Here is a 25,126-nt window from a genome sequence, read left to right as displayed (position 1 = left end):
GCAAGCAAACTTTGGGAAAAGGCTGTTCTATGACCTAAAATCACTGTAGGTATACGCTAAACAGTGTTTATGTGGAAATTCTTGGGAGGGGCAGGGATTGTGCTTTGGCGATATGGGTGCGCCAACTCTGTGGGGATGTGGAAGGGAGGTCCTCGTCGTAAACAGTACGGGCAAGGCTGTTCTCGCTTGTGTTGTGATGGGCGGACAAGCATGCATTTGAGTACTTGACTCATGTGTACTTCAATCAAGGCATCCCACTTGCTGTCTGCTTTTATTTTCTCTTCACGGAGGATTCGTCAACACTCTTATTAAAGTTCGTCGACGGCGGTCGCCCACACTTGATGGGATGCGGCGTCTGGAACGTTGTGGTCGCAGTGCTCCGTTGGACTTTGAATGGCACGCTTGTAAATGGCCTGTTTGTTTGGCGACGGTAACCAAGCCAAATACGGGAAACAGATTGTTGCTAAGCCCGTGTGACAATCTTATCACACTTGCTGCACCCATAATAGATTCACTATGGCAGTGATTCCCCAAATTGAGGGGTGTGTCAAATCCGGTGGATGCGCAAACTATTTCCGCATTTGGCAAAACAGGTCAAAGCACTTTGTCCCAGTTCAGGTGAATGGCGAAGCGCAGTGTCGTACCTGAACTAGTTCAATGAACTCAAATTCATGAACTTGTTCACATTTTGGATGAATGTAAACGGAGCAATCTTTATTTCCGCCCGACGAACATTATCCTTATCGTTATCATTCTGGCGTATGCGTCGCCAGGTTTTGTCAGAGGTTTTCCATCAGAAAACAGGACTAAACACACCGTTAACGAGCCTTCATGATGTCTCGGGACAAACACTTATTTGGTAACCCGGTCACCAACAGTTGCACGGCCGCGTGTCATCAAAATGTGACGCGTGACCGGAGGTGATGGTGGCGGTTACCGCTGTCAGGATCTCTGTATTGGTTGGAGACAAATAGTAATTTAAGCAGCAGATTGCTCGTCTTTGGTAGGCACAAAAGCGTTTTCCCCTTGTAATTCAGTGGGGGGGGTGGGGGGGGTGATAGAAAGTGGCTGACGCAGGCCCCACCTGTTGACAAATGTATTTAGAAACGTTAAGTTAAAAGTTATGTTTTTATGATATGTTTTTTTTAATAAAGTACTATATTATAGCGTGCTATTTTCCTTATTCAAAACATATTACAAACAATTCTCTTGGATGTTTGGGGGAGACTGGAGCCGATCAATGGTATTACCATTCATTTCAATGGAGAAAGATGATTTGGGATGTGTTCTGAGTTACCAGCATGGTCCTGGAACGAGTTCAACTCATATCTCAAGGTACTACTGTATATTTATATTTCATTTTAAAGCCACTGTAACATTAGACACAGTTTGAACGTTAACACTGCGGCTAAACAGGAAAAGAAAGAAACAAAACTCTACTCAATTTAAAAGTGAAATAATTGTATAAAATAAATGCTTAAAAAAACAACTGTTCCTAAAGATGACATGTAAATGTACAGACAGCTTGTCTAATGGTTTGAAATGTACCTGCAACTGAATTTGTATCTCCCTTCATTTCTTTGCCACCAGTTGATATTCCCGTTCTAATATGTTTGATTGTATTTCATGTTTTAAATGGATTTGGTATTGTGTTGAATTGAGTGATTTGCACTTGGGAGTCATATTGGTTCTGATTTGGGGGCCCTCTGAGTGTTACCTTTTCAGCAGAGGCGCAACCGTTCTCACGGGAAGTGAGATCGGGAAAGGAAAGGATAAGTCCAACAACTTCCTGCGGTTCCTGGCTATTGCCCGCAGGTCGCACTCTAGTCACAATGTCAGCGGAAAGAACTATGGGAAATGAGCTGAACATTACGACTTCTTTGTGACTTTATCCTTGTAGCGTTATGACTTTTTTCTTTTAGTTATATGCCTTCATTCTTAAGCAATTATGACCCCAAAAATACTGTAATGTTGAACTTACATACAGGGTTTGCCTATGGCAAATTGTAACAGGAGGTGGCAAAGCGAGTATTGCCCACGTTTGCCATGCAGGCGAGTCATAATTGCCTGCGTCAAAGTTCAAAAGCCCTACCTGATAAAAGTTCAAGTGGGCACGCATTCTGATTAAAAATAATAATAATAATAATAATAAATAAGATTGTACTCGTCCTTACAATTTTTCCTCGTATAATGGATATGTTAAAACAAAATCCGTAAGTCACAAATAATTGAGGGTAAAAGTAGAAATGTTTCTCAAATCTGTGACAAAAAAATGTTTCACATTTTTTCTGGTCATATTCCGATTTTTCTCTGGGTTTATCGACTTTTTTCCTTTTAAATTCTCATTTGTTCTCATGATTGCCACTTCTCTAGTAAGGCCATTTTTATTTTTGTAAGCTCAGGATGCCGTTTAAGATGACTTCTTTAAAAATCTTTTCGAGTAACATTACGACTTTATTCTCATAGGATGAGGACGGTTTTCTCTGAAAAGAAACCATGTTTTGACAGTGATAACTTTGTTGCCAAATTCTTTTCTCCTAACATCCCGACACGCTCGACGCTAAATGCGGCTGTCCTGTCTGGATCCGTAATCACACCTGTGTCCCGAGCTCCCTAATTCCCCTGCAGGCCTCCATTTTGTCAATTTCCACAGAAGAACAGAACGCCACTGCTGCTTGGCCGTTGTTTTTTCTTCTTCATGGCTATAATTACCGTCAGCCCTCCTCGGCCCACGCCTCGCGACGGCTTTGTGCGCGTGGGGACAAAAGGAAGGCCTTCGTGTTGGAAGTGCCGGCCGGCTTCTTTTGGCTCATAAACCTGATCGTTTTCCAGTTTGCAGGATCGGCTGCGTGTCCTTTGGATGAAAGGACCGGTTCTGTTTAGCAAGTATTCATTTTAGGTCCAATAAAGCAGTATAGGAATCAAACCTACAGGATGTTTAAATAGATGAAAGTAATTGTCTGTGATATTTGGCTTGGCCCCACGCCCTGAGCTTTTTGCTTTGTTGTCAACATGTGGAACACAACCAGGACAAGATGTAGAACACAAAAACCAAGGAAAAAAGGTTTCTCGGTATCATACTATGGCCATCCAGTTTAGGGATTTATAACACATGCTTAAAGTGACACAATTAGGATTTTTTTCCTGCTCCCAATTCACATCTTGATGGTGGAATTGCCATCATTTTTCGAATTTGTTCTTGTGACGCGACTTTTGTCTTTGCATCACGACTATTTTAAAAAGATCGACTAGTTTCTGGAAAAAAAAGATGACTTTTCTCGCATCATCTACTATTTTTTTCTACAAGAATGACTTTTTCATATTGACTATTTTCTTTTATAAAACTTTTTTCCTGCACGATTAAATTTGACATCGTCTTGAAAAAAAACAACGTTTTTTAGTACCATTAGGACTTTTTTCTAGTACTATTATTACTTATTTCTTGTAACATTACGACTTCAATGCAAGATTCAATTTTTTTTCCCTTGTTAATTCTAGGACAAATACCTTTTTGGATGTGCTATTACAATTTTTTTAGTGTAACATTACGACGATAGATTACACATTTTTTTTCTTGCGTCAAAACCAATATTCTTTTCTCATAACTTTGCAACTTTATTCTTGTAAGATTAGGACTAGCATTTCTTTCTTGACAAATGTGCTTTTTTTGTCACTCACAATACGACTTTTCTAGTGACATTACATCTTTATTCTCTAAAAATATGATTATATTTTTACTTTTTTAATTTAAAATTGACTGACTTTATTAAGATGATTTTTTTTCCTGCCATCACATGAATGTATTCCTTTAAGGTTATGACTACCTTTTCTCAATAATAATAAAGAAGACTTCTTTTCATGTACTTTTGTGATTTATTTTTTATTTTTTGTAATTCATGAAAAATTACTTTTATTTCTCATAACATTGCATTTTTATTGTTAATTGTTGTTAGAGTGGGGATTTGGGGGGAAAAAAAGCACATTTATTTTTTTTTTTTAATTTCCCTTGAAGGAAAATCAGTAGTCTTATGTTTACGATTAAAAAGAGCCAAAAAGGAAAGTCTGAGAATGGAAAAGTAGCTTGTGTTTTCCTAATTGCAGTGCTGAGCCTGCGACTATTTCTGGGCAGCTGTAAGTTGTGGGCCCCCGTGCTCCTCGCTGGCTTTTGGGGTTTCGGAAATCCTTCGCTTGATGCTAATCGGGTCGCGGTGCGGCGACGGGGCAGCTCTTGGTGCGGTCCGAGCCGGCTCGTCTACGCTGTGCTCGGCTGCAATTAACGCTGGCAAGACCAGTACGAGATGCCGCTTAGAAGGTCGTCGTTGAGCTGGATTTTCTTCCCCTTGTGTCTGCATGTTTGTGAATTGGCTAAGACTAGCTGGTTTTGACTTTTGTCTTTGGTCAAAAGATGCCTTCAAAAAAAGACAATAAATAAGGTGCGAAGGCACTTTCTGCAATCAGCAATTGTGCGCTATTATGTCAAGAATGAGGCAATAGCTGGAAATGAGTGGACTTGATTGTGGAACCACGCAAAACATTTGTTCTTTGTCTATCTGGATGTTAGATAGCAGGCTATTTTGGGATACATGGAGGATTATGTTAAGATTTAAGTCAATGGAATGGGCCATTTGGATGATTTGCGATGCATGATTTTTCCGGACTGCGATTGGCTGGCGACCAGTTCAGGCAGGGTGTACCCCGCCTCACGCCTGAAGATAGCTGGGATGGACGGATGGATGGATTTTTTTCCTACTAAATCAAGTGGTGAAAACAGAAACTTTTTCCTTAACAAACGTGTAAATATGTGCCCAATTTTTGTTTTTTTCATTTTTCCGTCAATCAGCCAACAAGCTACTTTCTTTTTTCGTGCCGTATAAAGTAAGTATTAGACAGACGGGACGAACCATTTATATACTTCGGTCGGGGGATCAATTCCATTGTGACTGGAGCGGGGAAGAGAAAATGAACGTGGAAAAAGAGGGTCTGATTTTCTTAGTTTGTTAGTCTTGACGTTCGTTAGCGTTGCGATTATATGGACGGCGTGAACATTTGCATCCTCTAGAGGGGAGTAAGGACTCCATCCTAAATCAAACTTCAAAAAATACCCATGTTTTGCAACAAACATGAACAAAACTGCCAGATGTTTGCCGTTGTGTGTATGTGTACATTAGATAGCAAGCTACTTTCTGGTCTGGGGAGCATAAGGTTAAACAGATGGGACAAACGACTTTTATGATTGGGATTGTCTCGTCAAATCTCCAAAAGAGAAACTATTCGTCAAACAAATATGGGGAAAAAATGTGAGTTTTTGCTCCTTTGTTTATTTTGTTGTCAGCTGGCAGGCTATTTTCTGGTTTACAGTTAGGTTCGATAACATTTGGATTCAACAGATGGAACGAACCATTTGCCTTATTGGACAGGGTGGATCAGTTCCATCGTAACTAAAGTGACATATTATTGTTGGTTTGTCCTTCTGGACGTTAGCTAGTAGGCTACTTTCTGGTTTAGGGAGAATAATGGGACAAACCATTTTCATTCTTTGGTGAACAGTTCCATTGTGGATAAAGCACAAACAAACGTATACAAATTGTTAGTTTTTTTTTAAATTCAACTGTCTGTAAGTTAGCCAGCAGTGTACTTAGTTGTTTCTTGGATGGCGTTATGATGTAACGTACCATTTTGGATTCTTGGGTGGGGGGAACAGACGACGAAGGGATAATACATTCCTCTAATTTACATAAAAAAAGTGTTGTTTGTTAAAAGTTAGGCAACTTTGTGGTTTGTAGAATATTCTGTCGAGTCATTACGGTGAGACGAACGGGATGTGCATCCCCAGTCTGCATTTTTTTAAATCCAATAACCCACCTAACAAAATGTAAAATAAAGGGAAAAAATAAACAAAATAAAAAGCATTGTTTTGACTGCTCGTTTATACGCTAAGAGCCCAAGAAAAACGACTTATAGAACAAAGACTCGTTAATTTTGGTGTGCCTCTTCCCCATTTTCAGTATCTCGTTTGTTCAGCTTGCGTGCGAATTAAACGCTCTCCAGCAGAGCTATTTGGTCTGGTCTTTGCGGGCCTTTGCGACATTTCACACGTGTCCATCTGGCAGCTGCCCGCCGAAAAGTTCTTTATGGCGGGAAATCTTTTAACTCCTACACCTGCGGATATTTTTTCTGTGGTTGTCCAAAGTTTTTGTTTTTGTGCCATTTTGCTTGATTTCGGAATGAGGTGTATTAATGACAATTTTTTTCCGACAGGCCTAGTTACAACAACGTCAAGGAAGCTGGACAGGGAGCAACAAGATGAGCACATTCTTGAGGTAAAGCATATGCTATTCAATTTCATGTTGTTTAGTGAAACCCTTTAGGGGCCGGATTTTCATAAAATCCTAGAGAGCGCTACTGTTCCAAAAAGGCTGCTTTAAAGCAAAATGGCAGACTTCTGTTGGTTTTATGGCATGGGTTCATGAGACTTTTTTTCTGGGTCTACTCATGAGGAAGGTGGTTATTAAATTTCATGGTAAGACGTAAAACTGTCTTCGGGGGCTTCATTTTCAAAAAAGGGTTGTATTTGTCCAAAATGGGCGCTTCGAACCAAAATGGCGGACTTCCTGTCTCTTTTCAGAAGTGACTTCTTGAACTGTTTTGCGGGTATAGTCATGATAGATGTGGCTACAAAATTGTATGTTGCTAAATGAAACTGTCTTTGGGAGTTGAATTAAAAAAAAAAAAACAATTCTGTCCGGGTGGCGGCACGGTAGCCGACTGGTTAGCACATCTGCCTTACAGTTCCGAGGACCGGGCGGGGTTCAAAACCCGGCCCCGCCTGTGTGAAGTTTCCAAGTTCTCCCCGTACCTGCGTGGGTTTTCTCCGGGTACTCCGGTTTCCTCCCACATCCCAAAAACATGCGTGGTAGGTTGATTGTAGACTCTAAATTGCCCGTAGGTGTAAATCTGGGTGCGAATGGTTGTTTGTTTATATGTGCCCTGCGATTGGCTGGTGACCAGTTCAGGGTGTACCCCGCCTCTCGCCCAAAGATAGCTGGGATAGCCTCCAGCACGCCCGTGACCCTAGTGAGGAGAAGCGGTTCGGACAAAAATGGATGGATGGATTCTGTTCGGGTACTGCCAATCCATAATGGGCGCGTCAAACTAAAATATCAGACTTCCTGTTTTTTGGTTTTATGGGTTCTTGAGACTTTTTTGTGGTTCTACTCATGATGGCTATTCAATTTCCTGTTGCTTCCTGGAGCTGTCTTCGAGGGCTGAATCTTCCCAAAATTTTGCACGGCGCTACCATTCCAAAATGGGCGAGTTCTTGAAACTTTTTTGTGGGTCCACTCGTAAGAGATATGTTTGTTAAAATTCATGTTGCTACATTAATCTGTCTTCGGCAGGTGAATTTTACAAACAATTCTGTGAGATTGCTACCGATCCAAAATTGGTGCTTCAAACCTAAATGGCAGACTTCCTGTTAGTTTTACAGCATGGGTTCTTGAGACTTTTTTGTGGGTCAAGTCCTGATAGACATGCTTATCAAATATCCTGATGAAAGTGAAACCGCCTTTGGGGGTGAATTTTTGGGGGACAAATTCTGGAGGCGCACTCACGAGCCAGTTCCTGTCCAGGTTACTTTGTGTAAACATTTATAATTCTGTTCATTAACACGAAAAGATCTTACAGTCAAGACGCTCATTTTAGATTGGTCTTGTTAGGGGAGGGAGCAGGGCGATAAATCACATAAAGCATTGAATTCAATCTGTTTTTGGGTGGGGAGGCAGCAGCGGGGGTGGTCCCCCATCCCCCCCCATCGTTCTGTCTTCTACGACAGGAAGCTGCCATCAATGTTTTACACTCCAGGCTTTTAATTGACCTCGGCCCTGCCATCTTTGCTCGCCGCACAAGCCAAAGTTGATAATAGAGCCTTTTTGATTGCCTTCCTTCCTTTCCTTTTCCTTCTTCTTCATGGGCTTTTAATTACAGTCAGGAGCCGTGGCATTCAGCTGCTGCCTAGCCTGCATTATTTCTCATCCTCAGATTGTGTTACATGTTTCAATTATAGATGTAGAATGAAGTTTAACAGTCATTTTGAAAGAAAATGCTTTAAAAAAGTGCTTTAAAACAAAGGTACAGTAGGCCAAGTAGAATGCATGCGACACGGCAGGTTGGAGAGAGGGACCATAAATACTGGAACTGGAAGCGTTGAACTCAAGAGTCAGAAAGGCTTAGATGTGAAGCCATTGCTATTCTCTACATACAAATAAATGTTTTTGTTCTCTTGTATTTTTAAGTCTCGCGTTTAACCAATAACTTTAAATGTACATTTGAAAAACATTGACAAAAAACAATCAATATTTTAATCAACAGTGTAGTCTTGATGCCAATAATCAGTGACAGGGTCAAACGGTGGCCGTTATATGTTTTATGTCATATTTTGATACGAGCACGGAACAATGTCAAACGCATCTAGCGGAAACCTAAAAACAATAAGACACTCACGTTAACATTCGGAATTATCATCTAAGTCTAATAAGAAGTTCTACCGTAACAGTCATTCTTTTGGAATAAGCGAATCACCCCCCAAAAAGCCAAAGTAAAAGCCAAAAGTAATTCTGAAGTGCTCACTGAACTGACTCAAACTCTAGAAAAGTTGAGTGCTACTTTAGAGGCTCGTTTTTCCTGACAAATTTGGGTCAAATTCCACATTTTAGAGTTCAAAAAGATGAAAGGGACACATGTTTAGTTTCATGTGCTACCATGGTGATTTAAGGTATGTGTTTGTGTGTGTGTGTGTGTGTGCGTGTGCGTGTGTGCGCGCGCGCATGCACACGTATACACACAGTGTTTGCAGGCCGGTAACTAGGACCCAGGGGAGTGGTGGTGGGTTGGTGCCTTCAACTTTTACGACGAGAGAGGCAATTGGTGGCGTGTGGGGGGGTTGGTAAGCAGTCGCGAGTCTGGGTGTAAAAGACAGAGAACAGAAAGGCCAGCTCGATGGTCCGGAGTGGAGAGGATGGGGGGTAGGTAGAACGCGAGGGGAGGAGGGGGTAGCAAAGTGGGACATGCCGGGGCATGCTAAGGAATCAGGTCCTTGGACCAGGAAGAGTGGAAAGAAGAAACAACAGAAGGGGGGAGGAGGAGGGATACTGAACATCTGCTGTGAGCAGTGGCTCATACAGCTTGCCTGTAGCACAAAGTAGATCACTACCTGGGTGTTGCACTACTGTGGAAACACGTACCCGTTCGCGATACTGAAGCCACATATGCCGCTATTGTCGTACGAATGTTACAAAAAAAAGAAGTTCATCACTGTTACTAAAACGTACACAGCATACTTAAAAGAAGTCAACACTATGAAATGTAATCATTTAAACCACTGTATAATATAAGAGGTGCATCGCTGTACAAACAATAAACTTAACCACTTTCAAAACCAAAAAAAAAAAGACAAAATATCTTAAAAAGCCAACCAAAAACTTAAAAACAAAAAAAAATACAAATCTACCATTGTAGACAAAAAATAAATAAATGAAATACCACTCTTAAACTACCGTAAGCATGTACAAATGATGAAATGGTCTGTCTAGAAAAAAACATAACCAACTTAAAAACAATGAAGCAGTCAACCTTGAAGAATTGAATCACTGTAAAATCTTCAATACGGTTAAACGGTCTACATTAAATTCTGTAAATAACCATGGTAAAAGATAAGACAAAAAAAAAATTATAATATTCAAGAAACAATTTGTTTTCAGCACTAGTTTGTCACACTAGCCCAGGCTAATTTCGAATGCTATCGTCGGACAGGGTGTTGCGCCCTAACCACTAATAGAACAAGCCGGCCAACCTTCCCCGAGAGAGACAATGGGCTTGTAACAATGGTGCAATTTGGCGGACATCTGCGGATGCCCCCCCCCCCCAACAGCTACATTAGCACGCTAATTGAAATGACGCTAGCAAATGGTGTGTGGCTGGCAGATGCTTCTTAATGGCGGCGACATTTGTAGCACCCTTGCGGCATCTTGTGCCAGCAGTATTGCCAAGACTCGATTTTTTTTCATTCCCCAAATAAAAGCCACGTTAAAGACACATAAAGCTGCAGCTGTTCTTTGTGCGAAAGGCTGAATGTTCACCAGCATGGCAATTTCAATGGTGAAGTCTGTCCCAGAGCCAAAATGGACCTACTCTCTCCCACCCCGCTTCCATGAACCAGGAAGTAACCTACTACCCGTCTGCCTCACAGTTTTGAGGACCGGGGTTCAATCCCTGGCACCAACTGTCTGGAGTTTTTCTTTCCTCCCACATCCCAAAAACATGCATGGTAGGTTAATTGACAACTCTAAATTGCCCGTAGGTGTGAATGTGAGTGCGACTGGTTGTTTGTTTGTATGTGCTGGCAACCAGTTCAGGGTGTACCCCGCCTCCTGCCCGATGATAGCTGGGATAGGCTCCAGCACGCCCGCGACCCGCGTGAGGGCAAGGGGGTCAGAAAATGGATGGATGGAATAACCCATATATTTTTGTTGCGAATTCACTTTTTTTTCCCTCCTTTTTTTCCATTGAGTCACTGTAGCATGAATGGTACAGTCCACCCCAGAATAAAAAATGGAGTCATCCATCTACACGTCATCCTACATTATCCAGGAAGTAGCCAGCAACCAAAAGGCGTACATTATCGTTTTGTGAAATCATGAATGGAGCAATGAACCATACATTTTTGTAGCAAATTTGTTTTTTGTTTTTAATTTTTCACCATTGATTGTGTTGGTTGGTTTGAATGGTACAGTCCACTCCAAAGCCAAAATGGAACCATCCATCCATCCATGCATCGTTCTACATGATCCAGGAAGAAGCCTATACCAAAGCAGTACATCACCCATTTTTGTGAAATTATGGAATTACCCATGCATTTTTAACACAAATTTTATTTTTTTTCCACTGTGGTGTGAATGGTACTGTCCACACCAGAGCCAAAACTAAACCATCCATCCATATGTCATGAACCAGGAAGTAGTCAGCAATGGCGTAAATGGTACCGTCCATTCTAGAATCAAAATAGAACATCTGTCAATTCGTAGTAAGTCGCTAGATAACATGTGCCTTGTTTCCACTAAGTCATACGATTCAGTTTGGTATGAAATTTTCTGCGTCTTCAACATAAATGCTCCCAAAACCATCACAGTTATGAAAGTTTGGTGTGATATTCCGATTATTTTTTTCCCCCACAGGTCACCATTTCTGACCATGGTGTTCCGGCTAAATCCACCACAGTGCGTGTCATTGTGCGCGTGCTGGATGAGAATGACAACCGTCCGCTGTTCCTGGAGAAGATCTACAAGATCAAGCTTCCTGAGCGCGAGCGGACCCCGGAGAAAGAGCGGGCCTCCGCCCGGAGGGACCCGGTGTATCGGGTCATTGCCTCCGACCGTGACTATGGCACCAACGCCGAGATCTCGTACAGCGTCGAGGAAGGCGACGAGCATGGAAAGTTCTTCATCGAACCCAAGACAGGAGCTGTGTCGTCCAAGAAGTTCTCGTCTGCGGGGGAGTACGACATCCTCACGGTGAGTTTGTGAACGTCTGCGACAGATGCCCTCACCGTAAGAGTCTCTCAGGGGGATATGGGACACGAAAGACCGTCATAGCTGTCAATCTTCTTCCTGCGTTCCTTTCTCCATAAGACAAAGAATATATATCACTATGTCGATCACTACCTCTGTGTCTTCCATATACAGTCGTTACAAATAGGGCTGTCATTATCAAATCTTTTTAGAATACATTTTCCTATAGATATTTCGTAGCGTACTCGAGTCAGTTCCCACACTCCCCACCCCAATTCTTTTTTTTTATTTTTTTTTTACTACTAACATGCATTTTATACTGAGGACTGGACATCTATCATTAAACTGCATATGTTGGTACTAAATATATGGTATACATTCTGTACACAATTTGAGACAACAAAATTAGGCTTTGCGAAACGGTTTGCAAAAACAAAACAAAAAAACTAACTACTATTCAGCGGACTCATACATCATGTTATACATCTAGTTTTGTCTTACAAATCACTTACAGATGCTCTTCTGTTGTTTTTGGCTATGTTTTTCACCAGCCCAACAGTGCGTCTGTCTGCAACAAATGTCTGTGAGGTAAACATGGGCAGTGGCCAAATGGTTCCAGGCAGTGCAAATAGGTTCTGGGCGGCGCAAATATACAATTTCTGCCTTGACCAATTTTTGGGGTCGAATTAGCAGAGTTACTAAATTGTTTTTCACAGCCTTAGGTACAATACTGTAGTGTAATGTCCACATCTATATACTGTGTATAATTGTTACTCGGGAGACTGTAGGCATCAAATTCAAAATGAGTGAATATTTGCAAAAATAAATAGTCAGTCTGAACATTAAATATATTCAATTGAATATAGGTTGAAAAGGATTTGCAAATCATTGTATTCTGTTTTTATTTGTTTACACTATGTCCCAGCTTCATTGGAATTGGGGTTTGTATATCTTAAAAACCAAAAGAAAGTTTACCTTAAAGAAGTTAACCATCAGAAAACGTAAAAACAACAGAATGGTTTACCTTAAAGAACTTAACCTCTGTAAAAATTCTACCTTAGAAATGTTAACCCCTAAAAAAGTATAAGTATAAAAGCATAGTTTTTCACTATAATAACCTAAACACAAAAAACTGTCTACCCTAAAGAACTACGATCTCATTGAAGTTAACAATGTAAAAACAAAGAACAAGAAGTTGACAGCTATGAAACATAAGAAATTAACCACTGTAAAAACAATAAAACAGTAAACATCCAGGCTTCTACTAGAAAGCAAAACAGTGTCAGCAAAAGCCAACTAGAACATCTGAACTTTATTTGAGGTTAATCAGTGGCACTTTAAATGGTGGCAGGTGAGTGCTGACGCCCAATTAACAGGAGTTTGAATGTGATTGGTTCATTCTGAACATAGCCACATCCCCCGTTAAGAGGGTGTGCACACTTGCAACATGATCTCAGTAGTTTTTTTCCCCTTTAATTTTTCGATAGGTTTTAGGTCACATTAAAGGTGGCAAAAGTTTGGAAATTATTTATCTTGAAAAAAAATATCTCTGTCTACAGCAGTCTCCTTGAAAAATGTTAACATAAAACATAAAAACAATACTGTTATCTTAAAAATGCTAATGACTGTAAAAATGAAACAGTCTATCTTAAATTTAAGTTAACCACTATAACAAATCAAAACAATAAAATAAAGAAGCTAATACACTATCATTACCTAACTATCAGATCAAAGCAGTGGACAATGGGCGCCCGCAGAAGTCGTCGACGTGTCGCCTCCACATCGAGTGGATCCCCAAGCCGGAGGTACCGGAGGACGCCGCCCCGCTGGTCTTCGAGGAGTCGCCCTTCTCCTTCTCTGTGATGGAGAGTGACCCCGTGGCGCACATGGTGGGGGTCGTGGCCACCGAGTCGTCGGACGTTCCTGTGTGGTTCGAGATCACAGGTGCCTCCCAATCCGGAACATTTTTGTTGTGCCGTAATACCTGTAGACTACTCTTAAAAAGGTTGAGGCTATTCTACTTATTGGTCCATTCAGTGACATCAGTGGGTTGCAACAGAGCTACAGAGTGACTGGAAGAGTCACAGAAAGGCACAGAAGTGGACGTCCTTTGAAATTTGGGGGCTCAATGTGAATTTTGTCCTTGTTAGAGAACAGGTAGTACTGAAAAATTGAACAGTTTCAATTTCAGAAGTTTTGAGAGAGTCAAATTAAGTTCACCTTTCAAGTTTATAGTGCATTTTATGTTCATTCGGAAATGTCACCTGACAACTGCCGTGAGCCTGAAGGTGGCATGTGGCTTTGAAATGTAGGAAATAACTCGTACATTTGTTGACTGTAACGCGAACTTGTTCCATTTTCTAACCTCTAAAACCAGGTTAGATTGAACTTTCTTGATACTTTCTTCTTTTCCCTCTCTCTTCTTGTGCTCCTCATCTACTATCCCGTTCTTTCTTTCTTTGCTGTCTGGTCCATTGTTATGCTTCCAAGGCGGCATAGAGGACACTGAGATGTTTTACGTCCTTCAGATGGCTTGTGACCACAACTGTACAGCAGAAGGTAGCTGCTGGCAATGGCGGCGTATATGCTCAGTGTCGTATTGTGCCTCATTTTTGCCCACTACCTTGATTTGATTTGAACGTCCTTTCAGTTTTTCATGTGATGTACGACTGTTTGCTATTATCCCCTTTTCTGTTGTATTGAGTGTCTTATGTTGCCATTATCTTGGCCGCGTTTACATGACAACAGATGACAGAAAACAAATGTGCATGCCAGACCTGTCTCTTTGTAATGAAACACTAATACTGCATGATTCCGGTACCTCGTTACGATTCCAGTTCCAAACGATTCTCGATTCCGATTCTTTTAGGGGGCAGGATCAAAATTCTTTGCGTGGTTTAAATAAAGGATGTCCAAATTATGAACATCCGTTGTCTTATTTCTCATTTGACTCGGTGTTCTTTCTAACCAGTATCAATATCAAACCTATGAACTAAAAGGCAATGTTTGTGGAACAAACCCAATTGACTTAATATTCATCGATTACAGCGTTGCTAAAATAGTTATTTGTGACTGTTTTATCATGTCAAATGGTTTATATGTGCACATTTGAACTTGACTTTTTGTTTTAAGCTTGTAGCCTTTTATTTTGAAGGGTACGCACCGGAACTCAGGATTTTGGCACGCAAAGTAACTTCACACGACACCGGTGAATTTTGAAAGCGAAAGTAAACCTAGACTGCAAGAAAAAGAGTCATAAATGGAACCAAATACTATAAAACGTTGATTCCTTTACTTACCCACTGATGAGGCACAAGGTTAGTGTTTGTGATACTATGAGACAATGTTTATGTGGATTTTGTTCCGATTCCTTATGATGTGAAGTTGCTCGTTTGACCTTTGGTGAAGTTTTAGCTCAATGTTAAGCTTTTTTTTTCCTGTCGTCGGCTCCTACGTTGGTTTGAAGACTAAAATAAACGTTAAAATCCACGAGTGCAAAAGTGCAACCCGGCGTTGAACTTGTTAGCTGCCTCAATGTTGGCATTGACGTATTTTATTGTCTCACTCACCCAATTTGACTTGACTGAAGTTCCACGCGGTGACGGCTGAGGCTCAGAGCGGGAAGGAGCACGTCAGACTTCTATACATTGCGAAAGCCTCCTTTGCACAATATAATCTTCTTTTTCCAAGTGTTGCACTGAGGCGACTGGTAATGGATTTGACCAAAGTAAAGACACACTTATGTTCGCTGCCACGTCTTCGTGTGCGTTGTTCTTCATTGGTTTTCGGCACTTTCTTCTTCTTGGTCGGCAAGACTGTAGGCATCGAAACTGGGAACCGAGATTTTTAAATTTGAACAATTCCGGGAGAACCGGAATGTTTTCTTTTTAGGAAAGTGCAACATCAATGGTTTGTCTTCTTTTTTGGAAACAAACAGATATGCAAAATTTCTTGCATAACAGTCCGACTTTTTTCAATTGTTATGGAACTCTAGAAGCGTATTTTGTATAGCCTCATGACATTAATGTTGACTATTTTCTATTTAGTGCCACGCAAAGTCTTCTTCCGAGAAATTGATGCGACTTGAGATTCATAGTTTGTCTTTGTTTCAGGAACTGAACAATGAAAAAAGTATTTCAAAATACAGCTTAAATTGTTTTGTTTTTTTAGGAAATAGTTTTGAGAGGTAGGCGGATGTTGTGGCATTTATTTGTTTCTATTTATCAAGTCATGACTGTATTACTATTGATTTGAATGTGACTTTAGTGGCATATTCTGTATAACCTAATTCAATTATTGTTGTTTTTCTGCAACAGCGGTGTTCTTTTTGTGAGATACGGTAACGTCTGACTTGGATTTTGCACAAGTTATCGAGTTTGACGTACTGCCAAAAGCGTATTGCTAGTCGCGATGTCCACTTATCCAGAGGCTAAAAGCTTCACTCTATTTGCTTGTGCCATAAAGTTACATTTCCTGTTCCTTGCGGAAACTCTGCGGCACTGAATGATCTGTACAGACAAATCGAAAAGCATGTATCCCATCTTTTTACATTTTTGGCCGACCAAATGCCGTTGTCATGTAAACAACCGTCCAAAACAACACTTTTGTGCCCGTTTTAAGTGCAAAACGTGTAAACATCACCTCCCACCCTTAATTTATCTTCCCTTTGAGTGTTATGTGTGTGTGCGTGCGTGTGCGTGTGTATACAAACAACACATGGTTCATTCTTCCATCCACGAGAGTCATCATTTGTTGGCCCCCTCTTTCTCGCTGTGACTGGTGTTTCTCGTCCTTCGTCCAGGTGGAAACTACGACAACCGTTTCGACGTGGGCAAGGCCAGCGGAACCATTATTGTGGCGAGGCCGCTGGATGCCGAGCAGAAGCCCGACTACAATCTGACGGTGGAGGCCACTGATGGGACCAGAACCGTTAGCACACAGGTAGCGGAAGCATGGGCTAGGAAAGGGATGGAGGATCTCTATTTAGATTTTTTTATCTCTACGTGACCTGACCACCAAAAGAGTCATAATCAGTTGTCTCAGGTAATTAGATTTGTCTAGCGCATAGGTAATTCGGTTTTACACGTTCATAGATAATAAAGTTTGCCTGATCACCCAGTTAAAATCTGGGTGATGAGTTTGTTTGTTGATTTTGATTTCACAGCTCCATTTTGTGAAACTCGACTTGCAGTAATGAAGCCTGCCAATGTTTTCAATGCGCTAATTGGCACACTGCGCCAATGAAAGAAAAAAGAAATTCCTGAAATTTGAGAAGTAATGGAAATAGAATGAATCTGTTCCAGCAGTTAGAATTTCGTAACAATCGTAACACCTTCGGTGTGCAGGTAATGCTTAGGACAACATTTGAGCAGAGTTAATAAGCATATAAGTCAGTAACTGTTGTTAATCATACAACAACGACATACAATGACGACGTTTGCCTTTGATTAGGACTGCTTTTGGCTACGAGTTCTTTTTGTTGTTGCATGGTTGTCATTATTTTATTAATTAGCCCAATTTTGCACAGTTGCCTGAACTAAACGCAAAGCATTTTGATTGAGTTTTAGAGAATTAGGAAATGAGGGGAGAAAATGTTGTAAACACCATTGAGCACCGCTCTGGGCAATAAGTTCCTTTTTTTTAAAATTGTTGTTGTGTGGTTGTCGTTTTCTTGTACCAAAGTGTCTATTTTACTTCAGTTGCCGTTCTCACGGTCACGCCTTGTCGGTGAGATTTCGTATTGTAGCGACATGCTAGTTTTTTGGGGCCTTTGCCCTCCTTTGTCCTCGGCTGCGAAAGAATTCGTTTGTTGTCTCTTGCTATGAATGCGGCCTTTCATCATCACGCTGCCGCTGCCGCCGCCGCCGCCGCCGCCGCCGCTGCCTCGGTCGAAGCCGAGCCGAGCCGAGCCGCCCGATCTTATCCGCTGCGCGTCATTTTATTTAGTCCGCCACTTTTTTTTTTCTTCTTCTGCTACTTACTTAAAAGGCCCGGCAACAGACATGAATTTGTTCTTCTCAAAGGTGAAGTTTAACTGGAATCTCGTCATTGCCGGGAGGAATTAGAGGCAAGCGAGTGAGATTTGACCATTTTATAAGAGACTTTACAGGCATAATTGACTCAACATTTTTTTGTTTACTTCGGTTCTTATAACTTCCTGGAGTAAATAGAGGTAATTATTTACATGTACATTTTTAACAGCAAATTTGATCTTTTCTTCCTTTCAAGCACCATTTACTGAACACCACCGAGAGACAAAAACAACTCCCTTTGTTATATTTTTAAAATCAGTTTTCACCTTTAAAACTGTTTTCTGGCTTTCAAGCGTTAGTTCATGACTGATACTACTTAAACTTGAATTATTATCATTTTCCTTGCTAAGAATTTCATCATTTAGTGACCACAAACATCATAACTACATCCAAATCTTTACTGTTCTCCCTTGAAACTATCATTTTCATTGAGATTGATTCCTTAACAAATGAAAGGTTAGCGAGTGATCTGTGAACGTTTTTAACAGATGAGATGTTTTCTTCTTTACAAGCAACTTTCAGTTCATGCAAACAACATACATAGAGAAAAGCAACACGCTTTCAGTAGTATACTTCTACATTCTGTTTTTAACTTCAATTCAGATCATTTCTTTCAAAAAGTAAAGCTAAATATGTAAAATGTCCGTTTCTACGAGACAAATGGACATGTTCTTCTTTTAAAGCATCACTTTCCAAACAAACATCATAAACAGACAAAAACAACAAATCTATTTCTAGAATTCAGATCGTTTCGTGATGATTTGAAGGTAAGTGAGTGAAATTCCTTTGTCATTTTCTTAAACGTTGACTGAATTGACTTCAAGTTTCACTCTTATGGTTTTCCTTGAAGATTTCTATGTACAGCAAATTCATCAAGCCCACGGCCAAATCATGTCATTGATGCAAATTTGATTGTCTGGGGACGACATGTAGTTGTGTTTATCTTGAAGTCTTGCTGAGTTTGTCTACAAATTAGATGGGCTTGATCACACGCATTGCGAAGGCGACCTCGTGAAAAATTCCGATCCGTTATCTCATACTCAACGAAAGTCATGTGGAAGCTTCCGCCGCAAGTCATGCTGGCCTATTTTCACTCGCTTTCTTCACTTTTTTGGACAAATATCCTTTCCTATATACACAGAGATCTTTCCATTACATGACGGGAAGAGAGGAGGTAGTGTTTGTAGTGCGCTGGTAATCCTGTTTTGGGAACATGCATGCGTGCCCAGTGCCAGTGCCTACAACCTGCCACCCGGCGGGGGGGGCTCGGTCCTTCCAAAGCCGGGCCCAGTTGGGGGGCGACCAGCACGAATAATGCCCCCCCCCCCTCCCCAATGCGCCACAAAAGGTTACTTCATCACACGAATCCATGTTTCTTTGCCGTGTTTAAAGTTAGCGTATTTTCCCGACCGTAAGGCGCACTTAAAAAGTCTTAGATTTTCTCCAAAATGGACGGGGCGCCTTATAATGTGGAGCGGCGCGCCTTATGTGTGCACTGAGTTCCAAAATCTGTAAATGTTGTTGCGTGACCTTAATGAGCGCTGCGCTTGACCGACTGGGAGCATTTCCTGCCGACACGCTGCTTATATGGAGAGAAAAGCGGACGTGACTGAGGACAGCCTCAGTACTATTTTGAAGGAAAAGTCACACGAACGTGCTATAACACTTTTACAATTTCTGGCTGTTTTTACAGTGTTATTAGTCTCACCCATTTCGCTTTTGCATATTTCTCACTTAAGCATCCGTTTTCTAAATTTTAGCTCTTTTTTCCACCTCCGTCCTTGTCATTTCACCCTCACAGCTTCTTTTTTTTCCACTACCTGTCTTTCCGTTTGGCACCATCTGTCATATGTGGACACAGTCACAGTCACGCCTCTGCACAGCGTTCCCTGGAGGAGGCTGCGCACACGCACGCACACACACACACACACACACACGACAGAAGAAGCTTAGCATTTGCGTTGTTGTCTACCATGTAGTCGTTTTGTGATGACGCGTAGCCTCTTCAATGACGTCTGTTTCGTAGCGATTGAAGTGATTATTCCGCACGGCAACATATTCCAGCCAAATGGTAATTGGGTCACTTGAAGCACACCTCAATGTGTGTGTGTGTGTGTTTGCGTGTGTTGTGAGACATCAGGGATCTGCTGCTTTATGACGCCTGGCCTGACATGAGAAGACATGCCTGGAATGGCTGCTTAAGGACGCAACCATGCAACAGAGGCCCCATTCCTGAGTGCCTCTTTTGGGCAAGAGAGTATGATGCGCAAGGCCCCCGAAGGAAGAGGCTTGGTAGCCCACCGTCTGGAGGTTTTCCAAAATTCGGGCCCGGAGGCCAGTTTGATAGGCATGCGTATCATAATTGGACACAGCAGAAAGTCTCAAAAAGACATAGGAAGTCTGCCATTTTGTTTTGAAGCGGCCTTTTTAGACTCTTGACTCTTTGTAAAACACGAAACTTCCCAAAATTTGCTTCAGAGCACACGCTGGAGTTTTAAGAAATTCAGCCCCTGAAGCTTGTTTCGCTTAGCGACATATAGTAGGCATGTTTATCATGAGTAGACCCACAACAAGACGCAGAAAGGCTTCCATTTTATTTTAAGATTCTTCTTCTTCTTCTTTTTTTAATCAGCCGCCAGTGCTTGTTCCATTTAGCAAGATGACATGGGTATGTGTAACATGAGTAGACCCACAAAAACGTGCCAGGAAAGCTATGCCTGTCTGAAAACAGACCGGAAGTCCGCCGTTTGGATATTTTGGCCTGGTCGCTTCCCCCAAATCTTTGAAATACAGCCAGTTTCAGTTAGCGACATGAAATGTAGCAGCCATGACTATCATGAGTGGACCCACAAAAAAGTCTCCAGAATCCATGCCCCAAAAGACACAGTCTTTGATTTTGGTTGGAAGTTGCCATGTTGGCACCGTAGCACCATTCAAACCTTTAAATATAATTCCGCCCCCAAGCTAGGATCACTCAGCAACATGAAATTGGTTATGCATGTCTATCACGAGTAGATCCACAAAACATCTCAAAGACACAGGAACTCGCCAAAGTTACCATGTTGTCTCGTTTTCAATACAAATACAATTCAGCCCCCAAAGCCCGATTCACTCACCAACATGGAATTTGGTAGACTTATTATGAGTTGACCCACAAAAGTCTCAACAATTCATGCCTAAAAAGAAGTGGGAAATTCTGCCATTTTGGGTCAAAAGTTGCCATGGTGGCACAGTAGCACCAGTTTTCAATATAATTCGCCTACAAAGCCTGAAATTTGGTAGACATCTTTATTACGGCGGCACGGTGGACGACTGGTTAAAGCGTCAGCCTCACAGTTCTGAGGACCCGGGTTCAATCCCCGGCCCCCGCCTGTGTGGAGTTTGCACGTTCTCCCCGTGCCTGCGTGGGTTTTTTTGTCCGGGCACTCCGCTTTCCTCCCACATCCCAAAAACATGCGTTAATTGAAGACTCTAAATTGCCCGTAGGTGTGACTGCGAGTGCGACTGGTTGTTTGTTCGTATGTGCCCTGCGTATAATACCCCGCCTCCTGCCCGATGACAGCTGGGATAGGCTCCGGCACGCCCGCGACCCTCGTGAGGAGAAGCGGCTCAGAAAATGGAAGGATGGATGTTTATTATGAATAGACCCACAAAAAGGCTTCAGGAAGTCTGCCATTTTAGTTGTAAGTGCCTCCAAAGCCAGGGTTATTTGACATGAAATTTCGTGTTGATCATGAGTAGAGCCACAAAAAAAAGTCTCAAAAATGTATGTCTCCTGATGGGTTCGAAGCTGACATTTGACTATAATTTTACCCGAGTCCTTTCAAGACAACTCATCTTCCAGATTTCGTTGGTTGCAATCAAATTTGGACCACGTATACTAGACAGATGGGCAACAGCGAGGGATTTGCGATTTCTTCATTGCGTGTGGGCGGAGCATGGCGCAAATGCTTCATATTGCATGGCACTTATTGATGAGCGGCAGTAGCTGCCCTTGACACTCGACACCACCACGGCCGATGCCTCAGCCGCGTTGCCAGCATCACGGCATGCTATCGCTGCTCTCGGGTTGAGCCCATATGCGTGTGTCGTCGTGCTCAGCAAACGGTATTACGACCAGTCGCTCGTTGTCTGCTTTCGAGTGGAGCTGCATGCTTTTGATTTGTTTTCCTTTTCCTTCACCTCCTTAAGGGATATCACCCCCTGGTGTCTGGTATGCAGGTGTCTAATCGGGCCTGATCCCTTTGTTCCCCATGTTTGGCAACGCTAGAAGCCCCCTTGCCGCTCACTGGGAAGCGGAGATGGCATTCCAGCAGCTCTTCGTAATCCTCTGTCGGAAGTCCAGCAGACGAGTGGCTGGTGTTGATAAAACACCCTCCCGGTGGAATTTTACAGCTTGGTGGATGATGTTGGGAGTACACAAAAGCTGATCAAAGGCAGAAAGGAACGTGCATGAACATTTGGGTCACAGGTTTGACTTTCGAGAAGGACTTTTGAAGGAAAATTGTTCGTCTTTTCATCCAATTCAAACGCATCGTCGCTGTCCAATGAAAAGCGTAGATCTCCACGTTTGTTCTTTTTTTTTTTTTTTTAAATCAGAAACACATTGTGCAAATATTTGTACGATGCAACATGTACCCCAGGCTTTGCTGTTCAAATTGCCCTTTTCCTATCTGTCATTTTGACATAGTTAAACAATAATCATAAGGTCATAATATCACAATGTATCGCATTGTTGTTTGAAGACAGCACACACGTAATATACTATTGTCAATTGTTGATATTTGATATGAAAACATAACAATTGAGGGAGTGGTAACCAACCTTTTCAAGTCCGAGATGACTTTTTTTCAGAATGTAAGCCGAGATTCTCCTGAAAAACACGCATAGCCCTGTTCTGTCATTTATTTTTGCACTTTTGACAGGACCAATGCTTACATACAAAGTTTAGTCGTATGACTCTGAGTTTGAAAAAATCGCTGACAAATGCCAATATGTTGGAATGAACATTAAAACGAATTCAATCAAATATCCAACGGGGACTGCTTTTGGTATCTGCTCTGCAATGCACAATAACCTGAGTAAAAATATGACAATTTCTCAAATGTGTAAATAAAATGTAAACATAAATTCCATTGTCAAATAAGGGCATGAAATAGCGCTATTGCTATTTCAAGTGTATTCAGAAACGTGCTCAAATGTAATCATAAAATAACACAAATGACCCAATCAGTGGACATTGATCTCCACTTGCAAGTGACCAGAAGTCTTCGCCTTTAGCGCTTGTATTCAATTCAACATTACTTTGAATTTCAATCATCTCCATGTCCACGCTAATGTGAATATTTTCTCTGACAGCTCTTCCGTCAATGTTGTAGAAATTGGGTTTGATACAAAACCAACTTTGACTCCTGCTTTGTGCCTCCACAAATCTACGGACAAATTCTCTTACTAATTTGTTCAGACGGGCACAGAATTGTTTGGGTTGGAAGTAACTTTTATCGCTGAGGTTTTATGCACAATTTCAAGCCTTGCTTTAATTCCGTTGTTTTTAAAGCTATCGAACAAGGTGTGCGCCATCACACTCATTGAAATCAACTATCCCTCTGTGTGGTTTCTTGTGCTTATTGCCATTAAATGTCGTTTGTTTATAGATGTGCACAGTATTTGCATATGAGGCATATCGTCTTCCAAAATGAATACACTTTTCCATTCCAGTTGGAAATAATGTTACGACAGTATGTCTTTTCGTTGTAAAAGCCACGCAGGCACGGGGAGAACATGCAAACTCCACACGGGCGGGGCCGGCGATTGAACCCCGGTCCTCAGCACTCTGAGGCAGACGCTCTAACCAGTCACCCACCGTGCCGCCTAGTTTAAGTTGTATAATTTGACATATTTTTTAAATCAAATTCATGTTATGATCGCTCAGCAGAACAAATAAAATGCCCTTTTGAATCTTCAAATGAGATATTACTATTGTCGTGGACGTGAGAGCATGGTAATAGTAATAAAAACTGCTGCACACCACCGCGATATATGGAATTCAATTCATTCTGGTACATCAAATTCAAGCCTTAGCTTCATGATTCATTGCGCAGAACCACAAATAACAAAAACCCGGTCTTCCTTGTTCTCCCCGGCAGGTGCTCATCCGCGTCATCGATACCAACAACCACCGCCCTCAATTTGACCGTGCCAAGTATGAAGTGAGCGTGCCTGAAGACGTGGCAGTGGGCAGCGAAGTGCTCCGCGTGGACGCCGCCGACCAGGACGAGAAAAACAAGTTGACCTTCACCCTACTGAGCAGTACCGACCCCTTCAGCCTCAAGAAGTTCAAGTTGGACCCGGGGACGGGAACGCTGTACACCGTCGAACCGCTGGATCACGAGACCGTGCACAGCCACATCCTCACGGTTATGGTAAGTGTATATGGTGGCGTTTGCGGGTATAGCAAGGCATACCTTCGAGTAGCCTGACTCATTGACCAACGTTTTGTACCATTCTAAAAGAGCCTGTTATTTCCTAGCCCAATTCTAAAGCCTAGATATAGACCTGTCCGTCAAAAATGGGTGTGTAGCGGGAAGTGTTTCTATGGAATATCAGAATATTAGTATCCTGGCTAATTTTAAAGATAGGAAATGCCACTCCCGAGAAAGCATCAAGGAGACTTTTAAAAGTTACGGTTTTTGAGAAATATTGACTATTTTGGTTGTTACACGATAAATTATTCATATTCCTTGCACTTTTGAGGAAATGACATTTTGCACAATTCTAAAGGATTCTGGTAACTTCTGTCCTGATTGTCAGATCTGTTTATTTCGAAACATCAAAACATCAAAGCCACTTCCTCGGGCAAAATGTTCAGAAAGAAGTTACATTTAAAATTGTATGTATGTTTGTTTGTGTATATATATATATATATATATATATATATATATACACACAATTCAACTTGTAAAGGGCATTCATAATTTAACTATAATTCAATTGAAACAGTGTGTATAAATATTTTACTTGGTTGACCAACGGATACTTGGTCAATGAAGGAACTACCTGAGCTTGTAAGGAGAAGCCACACTTTGTGATGCAATCATTCAATAATAAAAAGAAAATATTGACAACCCAAAATATAATTACTATTTTTATATTTCACTATTCATTTGTATTATTCGATGTACATTCCAAGGTACGCGACCAGGACATCCCAGTGAAACGCAACCTGGTGCGGGTGGTTGTCAATGTGGAGGACGCCAATGACAATGCGCCATGGTTTGTTGGCACGCCCTACTCTGGCCGTGTGTTCGAATCCGCCGCCGTTGGTTCGGCGGTGCTGCAGGTCACAGCTCTGGACAAAGACAAGGGCCGCAACGCTGAGCTCATCTACAGCGTCGAGTCAGGTACGGTCCTGAAAGTCGCTCCTACGTGTTATATTGACACATTCAAAACTCTACCAGTTGATCCCACGTGACAAGCAAGCTGGCTAGCATGAGAAGCTAACATATCGGTCTACGTCTTAACTCTCACAACACC

The 25,126-nt window shown here is 41.7% G+C and overlaps 2 protein-coding genes across 10 annotated transcripts in view; one reads left to right on the top strand and one right to left on the bottom strand.

Moving 5' to 3' along the window:
* Window positions 1–25,126, bottom strand: part of frg1 (FSHD region gene 1) — a 436,830-nt gene that overhangs the window by 194,889 nt on the left and 216,815 nt on the right. The gene's annotated exons all lie outside the window — the stretch shown is intronic.
* fat1a (FAT atypical cadherin 1a) overlaps window positions 1–25,126 on the top strand; it is an 85,069-nt gene that overhangs the window by 30,291 nt on the left and 29,652 nt on the right. For 7 of the 9 annotated variants that reach the window (XR_009788129.1, XR_009788130.1, XM_061770508.1 and 4 more), the window contains exons 4-10: window positions 6,259–6,320; window positions 11,229–11,564; window positions 13,289–13,505; window positions 14,052–14,120; window positions 16,363–16,502; window positions 23,740–24,015; window positions 24,783–24,993. Coding sequence is in view for 7 of the 9 variants with exons in the window: in XM_061770508.1 (XP_061626492.1) it covers window positions 6,259–6,320; window positions 11,229–11,564; window positions 13,289–13,505; window positions 14,052–14,120; window positions 16,363–16,502; window positions 23,740–24,015; window positions 24,783–24,993 (1,311 nt within the window). In the remaining 2 variants the exon portion in view is untranslated. The remainder of the gene's footprint in view (window positions 1–6,258; window positions 6,321–11,228; window positions 11,565–13,288; window positions 13,506–14,051; window positions 14,121–16,362; window positions 16,503–23,739; window positions 24,016–24,782; window positions 24,994–25,126) is intronic. The other 2 variants (XM_061770510.1, XM_061770511.1) reach the window with 1 other exon arrangement.

This window comes from Phyllopteryx taeniolatus, chromosome 4, assembly GCF_024500385.1.
Source record: "Phyllopteryx taeniolatus isolate TA_2022b chromosome 4, UOR_Ptae_1.2, whole genome shotgun sequence".
Classification (NCBI taxonomy): domain Eukaryota; kingdom Metazoa; phylum Chordata; class Actinopteri; order Syngnathiformes; family Syngnathidae; genus Phyllopteryx; species Phyllopteryx taeniolatus.
Note: the sequence above shows the minus strand (reverse complement) of the source record. Positions and strands in the feature narration are given on the sequence as shown.